The 18,181-nt window shown below is 39.7% G+C and overlaps 1 protein-coding gene across 1 annotated transcript in view; it reads left to right on the top strand.

The window, feature by feature from the left end:
- The window catches only part of LOC126355398 (uncharacterized), a 194,788-nt gene extending 177,645 nt beyond the window's left edge, over positions 1-17,143 (top strand). Inside the window, exon 7 of the mRNA XM_050005696.1 lies at positions 16,589-17,143. Coding sequence (XP_049861653.1) covers positions 16,589-16,997 — 409 coding nt within the window. The 3' untranslated portion in view covers positions 16,998-17,143. The remainder of the gene's footprint in view (positions 1-16,588) is intronic.
- Positions 17,144-18,181: the final 1,038 nt, after the last annotated feature.

Below are 18,181 nucleotides of genomic sequence, written 5' to 3'. Positions count from 1 at the left end.
GTTTGAGGACAATAGGTTACTGTAGGTTTTGGAAGGGGTAAGTATGGTTGTTGTAAGGATAACTCCCCTCTGATGGGGTAGGATAAGCCTGTGACAGGACTGGAATAGAAAGTGTGGTGTTGCTGGTTCGGACAGGTCTTGCACCTGGGTCTTCCACAGAGATATGATTCCTGTGGCAAGGATTGGGAGTGGCAGGGGGTTGGACTAGGATGTTGTAAAGGTTGAGTAGTGACAGAACACCAATTTAGGAGGGGCAGGAATGATCTTAGTTAAAATATCCCTCGTTTCAGGTAATCAAAGCCCTGATAAAGGATGTGGTTCAGTTGATCCAGTCCAGGGTGGTATTGAGTGACAAAGAAGTGCCACCTTGTAGCTCATTCTTGGTGCTGGTGGGAGGATGGGGCTGTGTGGGGAAATGGCATGGGAGCTCTATTTACAGAGTAAATCTGGGGTTAGTATCTGTCTGTAAAGGCCTTGGTGAGACCTTCAGTATATTGGGCAAGGGAGTACTTGTCACTGCAAATAAAACATTTCCAAGAGTCCAGGCTGTATAGGAGGGATATTTTGGTGTGGAAGGGATGACAGTTGTTGAAATGCAGGTACTGTTTTTGGTTGGTGGAATTAAAGAGGACAGAGATGTTGGTGGAACTACCAGAGAAGAGCAAGTCAACAGCCAGGAAGGTATCATGGTAGGTTGGGGAAGACCAGGTAAAGAGAGTGGGAGAGATATTGTGGTTGTGAAAGAAAGAGGATTGAGTGTCTTGTCCCTGCATCCAGATCATGAAGGTATCATCAATGAACCTGAACCAGACGAGGGGTATGGGATTTTGGGAGGCTAGGATGGTTTCTTGTAGGTGGCCCATTGGACCATAAGCATGTTGGCGTAGGAGGGTGCAATGTGGGTGCTCATAGCTGTGCCACAGATTTGTCTGAATACCTTCCCTTCAAAGGAGCAATCGTACTGTGTTATGGTAAAGTTGGTAAGACTGAGATTCTACCAGTCCCCGGCCCTCACAAATCTGATGTTGCAAAAACACATGTCCATCACCCAAGCACTCAGAACCACCTTTGCTCCGTCTGTAAGATAACACTACTGTGCAATCCCAGCTACATACATCACATCTCTGAAATTGACTCCTTTGCTCTCCAGCACAAGTTATCCAACCTACTGACATCCTATTGCTGCCTTGGGGCACCACTATCCAACTCCAGTCCTAACCACAGTTTTCCTCCTTATCAACCTCTCATAGCATTCAGACCTTGCCTAGTTGACCTCAACTTGCCATAGCCCCCAAAACTCCCAAGCAGCATTCTACTGATTCCAGAGCTGCAACATTCCAGAACATTGCTGTTAGCCTTTCCAGAAAATCCTCAGCCCCACAGGAGTTTCAGTCATATTCAAAGACCTTGCCTTTAGCCCTACACCAAAATTTAACCATGTTTGACTTGTCAAAGATGTACTCTCCTTCCCTTTATCCCTGCAGTGGAAATACTTATTTGCCATCAGTCCTCCTACCAAAGCCAACCTAAGCCCAACATTGAACCCTGTCTCTCTCAGTTCATACCACCATCCAATTACAGTCCTTTCCACCTTCCACCTAACCACCACCTGATCACATTCCATGAACTCCTTACCTCCAACTTGACCTCACCATCTTTCCCCATGTCTCCTCCTAAGAACACCAACCTTTCAGCAGAAAAAAGGACAGTCATACACAACTGAAAAACAAATCCTGACCTAATCATCTCACCTACAGATAAAGGCTCCACCACTGTCATTATGAATCACAGTGATTACCTGGTGGGGGGCCTCTGTCAATTACCTGACTCCTCCACCTACAAACTCATAGAGTGATCCCATCCCAGAAGTACAAGATAACCTTCAATCCTTTCTTAAAACCTTAGACCATTCCCAAACCTCTTCCCTGAATCCATTTTCCTCCTCACCCCTTTGACACCCCACATATCCACCTTCCCAAAATTTGCACACCCCGCTGTCTGGACACCCCATTGAAGCTAAGTATTGTGCCCCGACTAAATGAATTTCGCCCTCACTGACCAGTATCTGCACCCAATTGCCCAAAATCTAGTCCCCCACATCAAAGATACCACTTCCTTCTCTGACTCTCCAACATCCCCACCCCTTTATCTACATGATCCCTTCTCATCACTGTTTACACCACTTCTCTATACACCAACATCCCTCATGCCCATGGTCTTGCCACTATTGAGCACTATGTTTCCCAAAGTCCTCCAACCTTGGAACACACCACATTGCACTCTACCAACTTTATCCTAACACACAACTACTTCTCCTTTGAAAGGAAGGTAAACAAATAAATCTGCAGCATAGTCATGGAAACCCAAATGTCACCCTCCTTTTACAGCCCTGGTCTGCTTCAGATGCACTGATGTTATCTTCATGATCTGGCCTCAGGGCAAAGACACACTGTCCTCATTCCTTGACAACTTCAGTACCTTCCCTCCATCTACTCCTCCTGGTCCTTCTCAACCCAACATGCCACCTTCCTAGACGTTGACCTCCTTCTTTCAGATGACTTCATCCACATTTCTGGCAAAATAAAACCTACCAACCACCAACAACACCTGCATTTCAACAGTTTTCATCCCTTCCATGCCACAAAATGCCTTTCATACAACCTGGCCATCCAGAAATGGCATGTCAGCAATAACAAGAACTCCTTCACCCAGTACACTGAAGGTCTCACCAAAGCTTTCACATACAGGCACTGTGACCCAGACCTATTCCATAAACAGATTTCCTCTGCCATTTCCCCACACATACTCCAATTCTCCCATCACCAAGAATCAGCTGCAAAACAGTGATGCCTTCTTCATCCAATATAACCCTGGACTGCAACAACTGAACCAAATTCTTCTTCATAATGCCCTGAAATAAGGAAAATTGCACCCAAGATCCTTCCAGCCCCTCCTAAAATGGTGTTCCTCCACAATATTCTAGTCCTAACTCCTTGACACAGGGATCATATCCCTGTCGATGACCCAGGTCCAAGACCTGCCCAATTGACCCCCACAGCAGTTCCTATTCCAGTCCTGCCATAGGCTTATCTTACCCCATCAGAGGTGAGCCACCTGTGAAAGGAACCACATCATACACCAGCTCTGCTCCAACCATTGCACAGCATTTTGTATTCGTATGACGAGCAACTGGCTGTCCATCAGGGTGAAAGGCCATCACAACTTTATGGCCAACAGCATGGTAGACCACCCTGTGGCACAAAGTGCAGCTGAACATAATATGCTTGTTTACAATGACTGCTTCATAGCCCAAGCCATCTGGATCCTCCCCTCCACCACCACTACTCTGAACTGTGCAGATGGGCCTCATCCCTACAGCAAATTCTCCACTTCCAAAATTATCCCAGCCTCAACTTTCAAAAACCTACTGCCTGCACACCATCCATCCAACAGTTTCTGTTCCCTCTATCCAATCACCTCCTTCTTATTCATGTCCACCACCCTCATTGTGTGCCACCCTCTGCCAACACATCCACCCATCGTTTCCTTCCTTGCTCCCCTCCTTTTCCCCTCTCCCACCTCCCCACCTCACTCCTCCTGATACTGCACTTAGGAGCTGGTCATGCCTCCATCTTGTCCCTTCACATTCTGCCAGACAGCAGTCTTCTCTCCCCCAACCTGTACCCTGTTATCCCTCCCCTTTCCTGCTCCACTCTAGATTATCACTTTTGTTCTACATGAGAGTGGCTTTCTGGCCCAAGCTGCCAAAGATGGTGGTCTTTTGTGTGTGTGATGTGCATCCTTGTATGAATGTGTGTGTGTTTTCCTTTTCTGAATAAAGCTTAGGACAGTAGCTAAATGCACAACAGACTTTCTGTTGTGCCTGTCTGCACTCAATGTGTTATCCTTATGGCAAGCAGCACTCTATAATTTTCCTAATATGGTTGATATCCCAACTTGGAGTTTCCATTTTTTAGTTTTACTAAACTAAATTGTTTTGGCACTGTCACCTAACTGGTATGAAGGGTTAGATGTGGTTGAGTGGATTGTTTTGCGGATTTTCTTTCCTTTTTGTCTTAAGGTGCTATCTTCTGTGTAAGTATTCATTCTGCAGAAACAAACAGTAAGAATATTATGTATCCTTAAAGATATAGATACTCTTGCACTACCATCCCATTTATTTTACTCCTTAATTGTTTTTGCTGCTGATAATAAAAAACTGCTCCATTTCAAATGTGATTTACATATTCTCACTAAGTGACACAAATATAATTTTGACATATATCTTGTCTCTTAGGGTAGTTTTCATGGAGAAGTTATATGTTTGACATAAAGATCTTTAACAAGTTCCCCGTCTAACATAAAGAAAGAAACTGTGAATATCTGCCAGTTTGAATATCTGCCAATCCAAAAGTTAATTAGCCACTCCTAAAGATTATCTGTATATTTAGATGTGAGAATTCGGAATTCCTTTTAGTTTCATGTCAAGTAACAGTATACATTATAAAACTGTATGAGAAGTAGCCGTACACTGTAAAGAAGCCTCAGTGTAAGTAACTATTTTATTTGAAAAATACCAATGTATTCATGTAAATACTAAGCCACCAGAAGGAAACCAATAGCTGCTATTTGATGCAACTGAGGAAACAGCAGTTTTTCCCTTCAAAACAGTGTCTTTCCTACTAGTTTTTGGGTTATATTTAGTGAGCATATACAAAAATAGCACTGAACAATATAGTGATACTTTTTGGATAATACAGTGTGCAAATAAGTTACGTGTATTTTGTTAATACATAACTTGACTTATTCCATATGACTGAAGATAGGATCTGTGGAACATTAATTCCACAGGGTATCTTTTCAGACTGAAGTATGTAATTGTTAGACCACTCTTTAAAACATAAATTAGAACAGATATTAATAATTACTCATTTCATTGTAAACATTTTTTAAAAATATTTTTAGAAGGGTAATGCACTTAAGAATAGTTGACTATGTCTATAAATGAGATACCATATTCTGAGTCTGTCACAATTAGGATTCTAGAAGGGCCTCTCCACTGACCATGCTCTCTGCTATTTTGTTGACTGTGTAGGAATGTACCTGAAGGCAAAATTTTACTTTCCGTGACTTTATTGATCTGTTTAAGGCATTGGATTGTAAAAATCACAACAGTGATTTGCCAATACTGAAAGTGTATGGCTTTCAAGATACAATGTGTATGTGGGTTTCTTCTTATGTATCAGTAAGTGATTGGAAGCAACGAGTCATCTTAGATAGCTCTTGCAGTTTTCATAATTGAAAGGTTGAGTTTCACTTTTTAATTAACATACTGGTGCTAACAGCAAACATTACAGCTTTTGAACTCTCTCTTGAAAATTAATTATATAGCATAAGAATAAGAGCAATCCTTTTGCCCCTCCCTCTCCTCACCTCACATCATGTTCCTCCACTCTGAGTTTAGTTTTATTCCTGCCAGTCTGTCAATGTGACCCTTTGTCATCCATTAAGAATGTAAAATGCCATTAATGCAACAACATTTTAGTTGCTCAAGTATAATTTTCTGAGTCACACAATCAATGGCTTCGGCAAGTTTACAGAATTTACAAACAGGAAAATTTTCAGTGTGTTGATTTATTTATTGTACAGTTTTTAAGCCCAATATTAAATATAATACAGACAATAACACATGTAATTTACTAACAGACATGCAGAGTTTTGATATAATCAATTGTGTCATTCATTGCTATCAGGAAATCATCATAAGTACCACAACAGGCCCTGTTGGAACATTTGGTAACTATGTAATGGACGGTTTGACTGGCTGCTCCACAATTTAAACTTGGAGATGGAGCCTTATCGCCTCTATGAAGAGAGTCCACGCTTTTGCCATGAATTCATGTTTGATATGGATGGTGTGTTTTATTCCATGTTGTAGGACGATATTGCTCTGCTAGTATTCTTATTGTGTGTCACTGTACAAATTTCTCTATGGACTACTCTATTAAAAAGACAAACTTAGAAGTGGTAGGGAAATTCTGCCTTAAACATGAGTCAGTACTGAATACTATTATAAATTACTTTCTCAAAAACTTCTGCAAACACTGACATGAGAGAAATGGGTGTGCTGTAGTTAGAGGTGGTTAGCTCATCTCTAGTTTTATTGATGGTTTCACTAGGGCATATTTAATTATATCATGAAATACACTCTGAGTCTGTGGCTTCAGCAGCCAGAGACTGTGGTCATGCTTGTGTGAGTTGCATTTGTGTGTGTGTGTGTGTGTGTGTGTGTGTGTGTGTGTGTGTGTGTGTGTGTGTGTGTGTGTGTGTGTTCTATCTCCAACTAAGGTCTTGTAGGCCAAAAGCTCATTTTCTGACAGTCTTTCCGTTGTGCCTATCTGAAACTCTACACCTCTGCTATTTAGTGAGTAGAATCTACCCTTTTCATAATGTTGTTATATTCCATCCTGGAAATTTTCATTGTTGAACTCTGAGTCTTTGGTTATGAATATGGCTGAAGGGTAATTTTATTGAGTCAGCAGAAGATTTTAATCTTTCTCTAAAGACATCATCCCAACCATCATAATTACCACATTTTAGTTACATAATACATTTTGTAAACTTAAAATGGGCTCCTCTTTTAAAAATTATTGCCTATTAGTGGTGTATGCAGTGTCTGCCAAAGTAATATAACTATTGTAAGCTACATCCACTGTAACACACTTTTTGTAGTCAGGGCTTTGTCTCCCTCTACAATGCTTTCAATATCCTATTTGAAAAGCTACCAGTCTCTCAAGAATTTTTGCTTTAGGAAGATGATTTTTTTCTTGGAAGACATCAGATTGACTGAATGCTTGTAGTACTAACTCTCAAATTTAGAACAGTGGTTTTTCTTTTGAACTCACTGTACACAGTTTCTCTGACATGTTCACGATGTGATTTTTAATGAGGTTTGCTACAAGTTTGTTAATATGCTCATGATCTTTAATTACTATATTGTCTTGTTCCCTGTCAGTTCCTATCTAACCATCCTACATACTATTTGGATTTCATTTTCAGAATTATTCATTTCTGACATACTGTGAAAGCTTTTTCATATTTTTATACCTCATCTCAAAAAGAGCAATATTTTCTATGTCATTAAAACAGTTACCCATCTATGTTCTTACTAGTCATGTTGTATAGTTCTGTCTCCATCTTAATTATATAATAATGCATTTTGAAATCTCAGATTATGATGGATGCTGGGATAATGTGCACAATAAACATAGAAGGATAAATAGTAGAAGATAGGAACTGGTCAAGAGGAATGGATGGCAAGCTGCCTGGTAGAATTTTGCATCAAGATCAATTTAATCATTGCTAAAACTTGGTTTAAAAAACATGAAAGAAGATTGTTTACATGGAAGAGACCTAAAGACACTGGAAGGTTTCAAATAGGTTATATAATGGTAAGACAAAGGTTTTCAAATCACATTTTGACTGCAAAACATTTCCAGGAGCAGATGTGAACTACTACCATAATTTGCTGTATATGAACTGCAGAATAAAACTAAATAAACTGCAGAAAGGCAGAAAATTTGGATAATTTGAAAGAACCAGAGGTTGTTGGGAGTTTCAAAGGAAGCATCAGGCAAAAGTTCCTCCAGATGTAACCAGACACTTTTGAGAAAACCTAAGTTCACTAGTATGTAAGTTCCCCAATTGTACTCATCATTGGAGGAGACTTAAATCATCTAACAGTCAGTTTGAAAAATTACAGTTTCATATTCAGTGGGAATGACAAGATGATCTGTATAACATTACTAAATGTGTTTTCCGAAACCTACCTAACACAGGTCGTTCAGAACCCCACTCATGATGAATCTAATAGATACAAATTGACCTGATTTCTTTGAGTATGTTCACTTGGAAACTGATATCAATGACCAAGAGGCAGTTACAGCAAATATGATTAACAAATTACAAATGGCAACTAAAACAAGGAGAAGCATTTATTATACACTCCTGGAAATGGAAAAAAGAACACATTGACACCGGTGTGTCAGACCCACCATACTTGCTCCGGACACTGCGAGAGGGCTGTACAAGCAATGATCACACGCACGGCACAGCGGACACACCAGGAACCGCGGTGTTGGCAGTCGAATGGCGTTAGCTGCGCATCATTTGTGCACCGCCGCCGTCAGTGTCAGCCAGTTTGCCGTGGCATACGGAGCTCCATCGCAGTCTTTAACACTGGTAGCATGCCGCGACAGCGTGGACGTGAACCATATGTGCAGTTGACAGACTTTGAGCGAGGGCGTGTAGTGGGCATGTGGGAGGCCGGGTGGACGTACCGCCGAATTGCTCAACACGTGGGGCGTGAGGTCTCCACAGTACATCGATGTTGTCGCCAGTGGTCGGCGGAAGGTGCACGTGCCCGTCGACCTGGGACCGGACCGCAGCGATGCACGGATGCACGCCAAGACCGTAGGATCCTACGCAGTGCCGTAGGGGACCGCACCGCCACTTCCCAGCAAATTAGGGACACTGTTGCTCTTGGGGTATCGGCGAGGACCATACGCAACCGTCTCCATGAAGCTGGGCTACGGTCCCGCACACCATTAGGCCGTCTTCCGCTCACGCCCCAACATCGTGCAGCGCGCCTCCAGTGGTGTAGCGACAGGCGTGAATGGAGGGACGAATGGAGACGTGTTGTCTTCAGCGATGAGAGTCGCTTCTGCCTTGGTGCCAATGATGGTCGTATGCGTGTTTGGCGCCGTGCAGGTGAGCACCACAATCAGGACTGCATACGACTGAGGCACATAGGGCCAACACCCGGCATCATGGTGTGGGGAGCGATCTCCTACACTGGCCGTACACCTCTGGTGATCGTCGAGGGGACACTGAATAGTGCACGGTACATCCAAACCGTCATCGAACCCATCGTTCTACCATTCCTAGACCGGAAAGGGAACTTGCTGTTCCAACAGGACAATGCACGTCCGCATGTATCCCGTGCCACCTAACGTGCTCTAGAAGGTGTAAGTCAACTACCCTGGCCAGCAAGATCTCCGGATCTGTCCCCCATTGCGCATGTTTGGGACTGGATGAAGCGTCGTCTCACGCGGTCTGCACGTCCAGCACGAACGCTGGTCCAACTGAGGCGCCAGGTGGAAATGGCATGGCAAGCCGTTCCACAGGACTACATCCAGCATCTCTACGATTGTCTCCGTGGGAGAATAGCAGCCTGCATTGCTGCGAAAGGTGGATATACACTGTACTAGTGCCGACATTGTGCATGGTCTGTTGCCTGTGTCTATGTGCCTGTGGTTATGTCAGTGTGATCATGTGATGTATCTGACCCCAGGAATGTGTCAATAAAGTTTCCCCTTCCTGGGACAATGAATTCACGGTGTTCTTATTTCAATTTCCAGGAGTGTATTTTCAGCAGACTAGATATAAGGGCAGTGGTGTCATTTCTCACAATAAGAAAATTGAAACATTTAGCTCTGGATAGGAGCATGTAGAAGAATTGTGGCCCATATTTAGAACAGTAATCAACCATGCACTTTATAGATTTGTACCTAGGAGAACATGGTATACAGTCACTGTAAAGAACTTCTAAAAAAACTGGCTATACTATGTAACAGATCTAAAAGAAAGCATAGGACTATATAAAGACAGGGAAATGCTGAATAAACTACATTTGGGTGTCAAGAGAGTAAAGCCTTCAAAAAAATACTGTAGCAAAATACTATCAAAGGATCTCTCACAAGGCCAAGAGAAATTCTATTTGTATGTAAAGTATGTTAATGGTACCAAAGTTAATATTCAGAAAATCGTGGACTAACAGGGACTGAAATTGAGGGTAGCAAACAAGAGCAGAAACACTGAAGTTGCTTTCAAAATGTTCCTTTACAAATGAAAATCCAGGAGTACTGCTCCAGTTTAATTCTTACACTACTGCAAAGATGAGTGAAATATATATTGCTGTCAGTGGTGTTGAGAAATAGCTGAAATCGCTAAAATTAATCAAAGCACCAGGACCTGATGGAATTCCTATCAGATTCTCTACCATATTTGCAGCAGAGTTAACTGATCTTTTAACTACAGTCTACCTTGTATTCTTTGAACAAGAAACACTGTCCAGTGGTTGGAAGAAAGCTTGGCCACACCCATCTACAAGAAGGGTAGTAGCTATGATCCACCATCCAATATCCTTGATACCTATTTGTTGTAGACTATTATAACATACTCTGAGCTCAAAGATAATGAGGTACCTCAAACATAATGACCATCTCTGTGCCAAAAATCATGAATTCTGAAAACATTAATCATATGTAACCAAACTTGCACTTTCCAAAAATGACATCTTGAAAATTACAGATCAAGGCAGTCAGATCGAAGTTGTATTTCTCAGTTTCTGAAAACATAGGACGCAGCAGCATATCTACACATATCATCATAAGCATGATCATATGAGGTATCAGGAGAAATTTGTGACTGGGTTGAGGATTCTTTGGTAGTGAGAACGCAGCATGTTACATTGGATGAAGAGTCATCTAAAGTTGCAGAAATGATTTCAGATGTGCCCAGGAAAGTGTGTAAGGACTTCTGTTTGTCATGTTGTATATTAAAGACCTCACAGAGAATACAACCTAGTTCATCCACATCTGCAGATCTAGGGAGAGACAAATCAGGAAGTTTACATATTTTGCATATTTCATTCAATAATGTCATTTGGGATAATGTTCTGGGGTAACTCATGTTTAAAAAAAGGAAGCCTCCATTGCTCAAAAATGTGCTTTAGGAATAATATGTGGGACACACCCAAGATCATCTAACAGAAATCTGTTTAAGGAGTTGGCATTCTGACTATTTCTTCATAGTACATTTACTTCTTCTTGAAGTTTACTGTAAATAATCCACTGCAGTTCAAAAGGAATAATAATATATAAAATTACGATACCAAAAGGAAAAATAACATTCATTACTCCACATTAAGTTTTCTTTAGCAAAAAAAGGGACGCACAATGCTGTAACCAAAATTTTTGATAACTTGACTGATATAAAATGTCTGTAAGACACAAAAATAAAACCTGAACAAAATGAAAAGGTTTCTCCTTGATAGCTCCTTCTATCCTGTAGAATAATTCCTGTTACTATAGTGTGTAAACCACAATGGGTAGGTATTACTAAATCACATCTGCATATTTAATACAAGATTTTAAAAAAATTACATATGTTCAGCATAATTTATAAATTAATTTGCAATGTGAATATAAATGACTCATTCCAGATCATTACAATTTATCATGCAAATGTTCCATGGAACATGAAACTAACGAACTAACTTAATAGTAACCTCAGAATGTTTGCAATGTTGCAGTTATCAAAATTATCTGGCATGAAATACTATCTGAAAAAAGCTGCACAAATATTCAGCCAGAACTCAAAAAAGATTTCAAAATTATTTAAAAATTGTTAACTTGCTTTAAATTTTCAAAATTGTAAAAATGTGCACTTCACAAAATAAAAAAGATAGAAGTACCCTATGAGTACAGTATAATGAGTCACAGTTGTAATGGACAGCTCATACAAATACCTGGGTGTAACATTTCATAGGTATATCAAATTAAACAATTACATAGGCTCAGTCATAGGTAAAGCAAGTGGCAGACTTTAGTTTATTGTCAGAATACTTGGGAAATGCAATCAGTCTAGAAAGGAGGTTGCTTACAAATCACTCATATGATACATCCTAGAATACTGTTCAAGTGTGTTAGACCAGTACCAAATAGAGCTAACAGGGGATATTGAATGTTTTCATAAAAGGGCAGCACAAATAGACAAAGGTTCCTTTAACCCATGAGAGAGTGTCACAGAAATGCTGAAATGGAAATGGGGGTTTAGCATCATTGGCTGGGAGGCTCCTTATGAGGCAGGTCCAGTCGCCTTGGGGCAGGTCTTATTACATTCGACACCACATTGGGCGACCTGCATGCCAGATGGGGATGAAATGATGATGTAGGCAACACAACACCCAGTCCCTGAGTGGAGAAAATCCTCAACTCAGCAGAGAATCGAACCCAGGCACCTTAGGATGGCAGTCCATCACACTCACCATTCAGCTATCAGGGCAGACATGGAAATGCTGAAGAAACTGAACTGCCAGACATTTGAAGATAGACACAAACTATCAACAGAAAACTTACTTATAAAGTTTCAAGAACCAGCTTCAAATGAGGACTCTAGGAGTATGCTACACTCCCCTACGTATAGCTCCCTCAGGAACCATGAGGACAAGATTAGATTAAACACAGCACATGCAGAAGTGTTTAAAATCACTCTTTTCATACTCCATATGCCACTGGAATGGGGAGAACCCATAATAACTTGTAGAGTGGGAAGTACCCTCTGCCATGTACTTCACAATAGAGTATGGATGTAGAGGTAGCTACTGAAAGAGGCATAAGGAACACAGTGTGAGATGAATGGGTAGCCTTGAGAGATGAAATAGTGAAGGCCGCAGAGGATCAAATAGACAACTGAGAAGGTCCAGTAAAAATTCTGGGATAACACACAAAATATTAAACCTAACTGATGAAAGGAGAAAGTATGAAAATCCAGTTAATGAAGAAGAGAAAATGGAGTACAGACATCTAAAACTGAGTTTGACATGAAGTGCAAACTGGCAAATGACAAATGCAAAGTTGTAGACGCATCCTTGACTATGGGAAAGAGTACATGTAGTTCATAGAAAATTACAGAGATCTTTGGAGAAAAGAGAAGCACATGTGTGAATATTAAAAGCCCTAATACTAAGAGTATACTATAATACTAAGAGCATACTATTCCTCCCCCTCCCTGCCCCAACCTCCTCCTTAGCCCCACCCAGTCACCACTACCATCATGCACTGGTGTTGTTGCTCGCAGTGTAGTTTCAGCTCTCTGAGACTGCAGATGTGCGTGCAAGTTATGTTTGCGTCAGTGTGTGTGTGTGTGTGTGTGTGACTATTGCTGACAAAGTCAAAGCTATGAGTGTGTGAATCTTTTTATTGTGCCTATTGCGACTCAGCATCTCCACTATATGGTGAGTAGCAACTTTCCTTCTCTGGTATTGTTACAGTCCATCCTGTATTTTCCATTGTTTAACAATGGCCAATGTCGTATATGAAATGCAGAGTGGCAATAGCAAGAAAGGTATTCCTAGAAAAAGGATTTTGTTAACATGGCGTGAAAATTTAAATGTGGAGAGTTCTTTTTTGAACCTGTTTGCCTGGAGTGTAGATTTGTTTTGAAGTGAAAACATAGATGATAAGCAGTTCAGATAAGGAGAAAGAGAAGCTTATGAAATGTGGCACTAAATAAGAATGTTGAACATTAGATGAGCGGATAGAATAAAGAAAGAGGAAGTACTGAAACAAATTGGGGAAAAATTTGTATTGTGTGCTCTATTAAGAGTCCTTTGCAAATGTCACATAGAGTGGCAATTAACAATTTCCACTGGGACAAATCAGTTAGTATTCTATTATATGTTATTTCCTAAGACTTTTTGAAAAGAAAGGAAAGAATGGTATAGATCTGTAATTAGATGTACTTTACTTTTGTTCAGTTTCATAAATGGATATTACTGCAGCATATTTAAGTCTGTCTAGAAATATGTTCTGAGTCACTGATTGATTAAAGATTACCTTACAGATAATCCTATCAAGTCAGCATTGGATTTTAATATTTTTGTAGAAACACCACCAAAGCCAGCAGAATGTCTTCTTTTTAGTAAGCCGACATTTTCTGCAGTCATCTTAGAAGTTCATCCACCCTGGTAGCTGAGTGGTCAGTGAGACAGAACAGCATGCCAAAGGGCCTGAGTTCGATTCTCAGCTGGGCTGGAGATTTACTTTGCTCGGGGAATGGGTGTTGTGAAGTCCTATTCATCATCATCTCATCCTCATTGACATGCAAGTCGCCGAATGGGATCTACTCAAAAGACTTTCACCAGGCGAATGATCTACCCAATGGGATGGCCTAGCCACATGACATTTCACCTTAGAAGTTGCAATTTTGAAACTAATGTCAGTTTGTGGTGCATGCAGTGTCTGTAGAAGTAACTCTAATGCACCTTTATTTGCTTCCATATTAGTGGGTGCAATGTTTGCCGCCTCACTGAGGAAGTATTCACTGGATGTGGTAGTTGATGTCTCCAAAAAAAAAGTCAATCTGTTGAAGAATTATGAAACATGTTTTATGCACACATATTACAACTTCTTGGAGAATGAAAATCTGATCTATACAAATCAACATATGGATTATACAAATCAGAGACCTTGTGAAACTCAGCTCCCTCTGTTCCACCATGAGATCCACATTGCTGTAGACACCAGCACTCATTGATGCCATGTTTATAGACCTCATCAAGGTATTTTATACTGCCTTGCACTGCCTTTTAGTGAAAAAAATATGAGCTCACCAAGTATCAGACTAGTAGAATGTGTTGGAAGCTATTTAAGGCTCTTTGAAAATAATGAAGTACTTTATAATAAGGTTGCAATGCCAGAAGACAGTAAGGCTTTCCAGCAAGACCTACAGAGGATTGATGAATGCTGCAGGGGCTGGCAGTTGAACCTGAATCAAATAAATACAATATTGGAAAAGAAATTCACTATTGTGCAACTGACACTACTGGTACCGAGTTACTGGAAGCAGTATCTACCATAAAATATCTAGGAGTATCTATCCAGAGTGACCTTAAGAGGAATGACAACATAAAACAAATAACAGGAAAATCAGATCACAGACTGAGCTATGGTGGAGGAATCTTAAGGAAATGTAATTCATTCACTAAATAAATGGCTTGCAAATTGCTCATTCAACCAATTCTTTTGTTCGTCAACCAGGGACCCTTACAGGTAGGAGTGATAGAAGATCCTAGGAAGAGTAGCACATTTTGTCATGGGATCGTTCAGTTGGCACAAGAGCATTACTGAGATGCTCAACAAACTCCCACTACAAGAGAGGTGTTAAGCATCATGGAAAGGTTGACAATTGAAATTTGAAGAGGATGCTTTCCAGAAAAGAATGAACTGTGACAGAAGCCCAAACAACAGGGGACTGACGTACTAGGACTTGCACTGATGCTATGGAATAGTGCATTGATAATGTCTAGGCACTAGCCAAGATCTAGACTTGCCTAACAAAACCTGAAAGAAAAGGAAGACAGATTGCTGTGCTCTGTCATTTGAAAATCATAGCACAGTCGCTGATTGCAACATTCCTAATGGAAGGTAACTTGACTTTCCAGGAAGAGTCGGGCAACATATTACTTCCCCACAAATACATCACATGGAATGACTACAATGAAGAATTTGAGAAGTTAGAGCTAATACAGAGGATTACCAACAATCATTCTTCTACACATCACTTGCAAATGGAACAGGGGAGAAGGGATAAACTAGTGGTACCCTCTGCCACACACCAGAAGGTGGCTTGCAGAGTATTTATGTAGATGTAGAAAGTGTTGCCATTTCTGTCAATCTCATTTTCGGGGGTTTTAATTTCACTTGGGTCACTATATTTGTTTGTTTCTTGTTTAAGAGCATCTCTTCCTGGCACAAGGTACTTTATTGCTTGTGTTAGCCTCCCATTCAATTTTGCCATTATTTGTTTTAGAGGGAAACAACCTCAAAGTCCTGTCAGAATATGTTTAAGTAAGAGTTTGTATTGTCTGTTTTATACATTTCTTCCCATAATTCCTGTCCAATTGCTGGGACCGAGTCACTGTTTATGATTCTGTGATACAATACTATGCCTCTTTGATATATACCTAACTGGTCAGTATACTTCTTTGTTAACATTAAAAAATCATGATTATATAAAGCACTGACTATTCATTTTCAGCTAAATGACTACAGGTTGTTCAGTATAAAAACCAATGGTTAATGGATATTGTAATGTGTCCTTCAGTTGTCATAGGGAATTTTAGTGTAGTCCTCTATGTGCTCTCTGTCAGTTTCAATAGACAGACTAAGAAAATTATGGGCAATGTAAATGGATTACATAAAATGAAGAAGATTATGATGTGGTCAACACAGAAAGTGGACCTTTTTTATTATTTAATCCTTGCAAAGCTCAATCAATCCAGCAGCCCTTCCAGAATCCAAATTGTGATATACTAAGTGTGCTACTCTCAACAAAATTGGACAATGTTCTAGACTACATACCTTTTTCCAAAAGTTTGGATAAAAATGCTCTGATTTCATGATGCATTAAATTACTTCATGGTTAACTTGTCGAACTTAAGATATTTATGCAGGAAGAAGATAAATCTTCTGTTATCACTTCAAATACTAAATACATGCAAAACTGAATTGAAACTGTCACCATCATCAACAGTCCTTAGGAACTGTTGCAGTCCTAACTGCAACATAGAAGTGTTTGAACATTAGGTAATAAAATATTCTGGCATGGACATAAGAAATATGTAGAATAAAGGCTTTATACTACATTTCTAATATTGTAACTATTATTTTGAATGTAAAAAAAGAGAGAGAAATTTAACTTCACATGATTTAATTGTTGTGGCTACTGACTTTTATGATTCCAGTAATCGCTGCAATTTCTCCATCTGTGGCTGTCCTCGTCGATGCGTCACCACAAACTACATGGCATCTGTGAGAAACAGGAGAACTTTTCATACTACTGTAGAAAATCACAACATGAGTCAATTATATGTATTTTTCACTTTAAAAACAGTAACTACAGTTCAGGAACATTTTGACTATGATTTCACGATGTTTTTAGCAGATGTTGGTGCCATTCTAGGCTTTCTCCTTGGACTGTCAGTTCTTGGTCTAATTGCAATTCTAGAGCATGTGTTAGGAGTGCTTATTCAGTGTGTAAGTGTGGGTTGTGATAAAGAAAGTAAGCAACAAACATCTGCTATGAATAGAATAAATAACAAAATAGTTTTAAGTAAAACTGTAAATGAGCATATAACATTAAGAAAAATGTAGTGAAAATAGTACAGAAATGCTTATGTTGCAGACCAGAATGATGTACCAGTCAAATGTTTTAATAACTTGACCATTAGGAACACTTGTGGTCATTTTCAGTAGACATTCATATTGCTTGTATCTTGTTTGTGTAAACAGAAGAATAATAGAAAGGTCAAAATTTCTTCAAAATGGTCTTCTATTATCATTGAATAAATCAGGAAATTAAAGGTACTGTGAACCTAAAACTTGGCTCACAATATGTGTAAACCATCGAGTTCCAAGAACAACAACTTCACTTATAATGAAGATCCACTAGCAGAAAAAAACATTTTTGAAAAAACTGGCAAAATATGGAGCAGTCAGGTGTCACGACATGGCACAAGAACTTTCACTTATTATAGGGCTAAAAATGTCAATGGACACTTTTATATGGTCTACATGAAAAAAACATATTATTTTATCAGTTAAAAGAAGTTTATTTATATAACAAAAAAATCCAAAAAATCTAAAAAAAGTCAGTTTGTGTAGAAGAAATGAAATAAATGTGATTAGAGACACCAATCTTTTTTTATAAGTTGCATCTGTCAATAAAACTTTGCATGCTTTTTCTCATGTTCCATTTGACATAACATCTACTTCCAATGCCATAGCTGCCCAAATAATTCTTAATATCCTTTTGAGCCTGTAATAACAATATCCCACCCAATATCAACAATTGAGAAAAATACCACTTGCTGACAACAGAACCAACTGATTGCAGTTGCCCATTGACATTGTTATCCCTATAATAAGTGTAAGTTCTTGTGCCATGTCGTGACAGCTGACTGCTCCATACAACTGACAAAAAAGCCAATGATTCTCTCAGAGATGTCTACAAATGGACACCAAACAACAGGATAGTAACACTAAATGTAAAGAAGATTATTTCTTTGTGGAAGAACTTAATTGCATAATAAATCATAAGGAGTTCCCTATCAATTGTTGACCATTTGGATTGGGAAACTGTCAGTTTATGAGAGCAAATTGGAGCTTTACTGCATACCAACTATGGAGGCGTTACTTGCATCTATGGTAAGAGTCAATTGACCATCTGAGGTTGGATGTGCGGTTGTAATTGCATCAGTGAGACATTCTTTTGCATGATCAAAAGTGTTTAATATGCCCTTGGACTATTCAACAAACCCTTTTCCGTTTTCGTTGAG

This window comes from Schistocerca gregaria, chromosome 3 (genome assembly GCF_023897955.1).
Source record: "Schistocerca gregaria isolate iqSchGreg1 chromosome 3, iqSchGreg1.2, whole genome shotgun sequence".
Lineage (NCBI taxonomy): Eukaryota > Metazoa > Arthropoda > Insecta > Orthoptera > Acrididae > Schistocerca > Schistocerca gregaria.
Note: the sequence above shows the minus strand (reverse complement) of the source record. Positions and strands in the feature narration are given on the sequence as shown.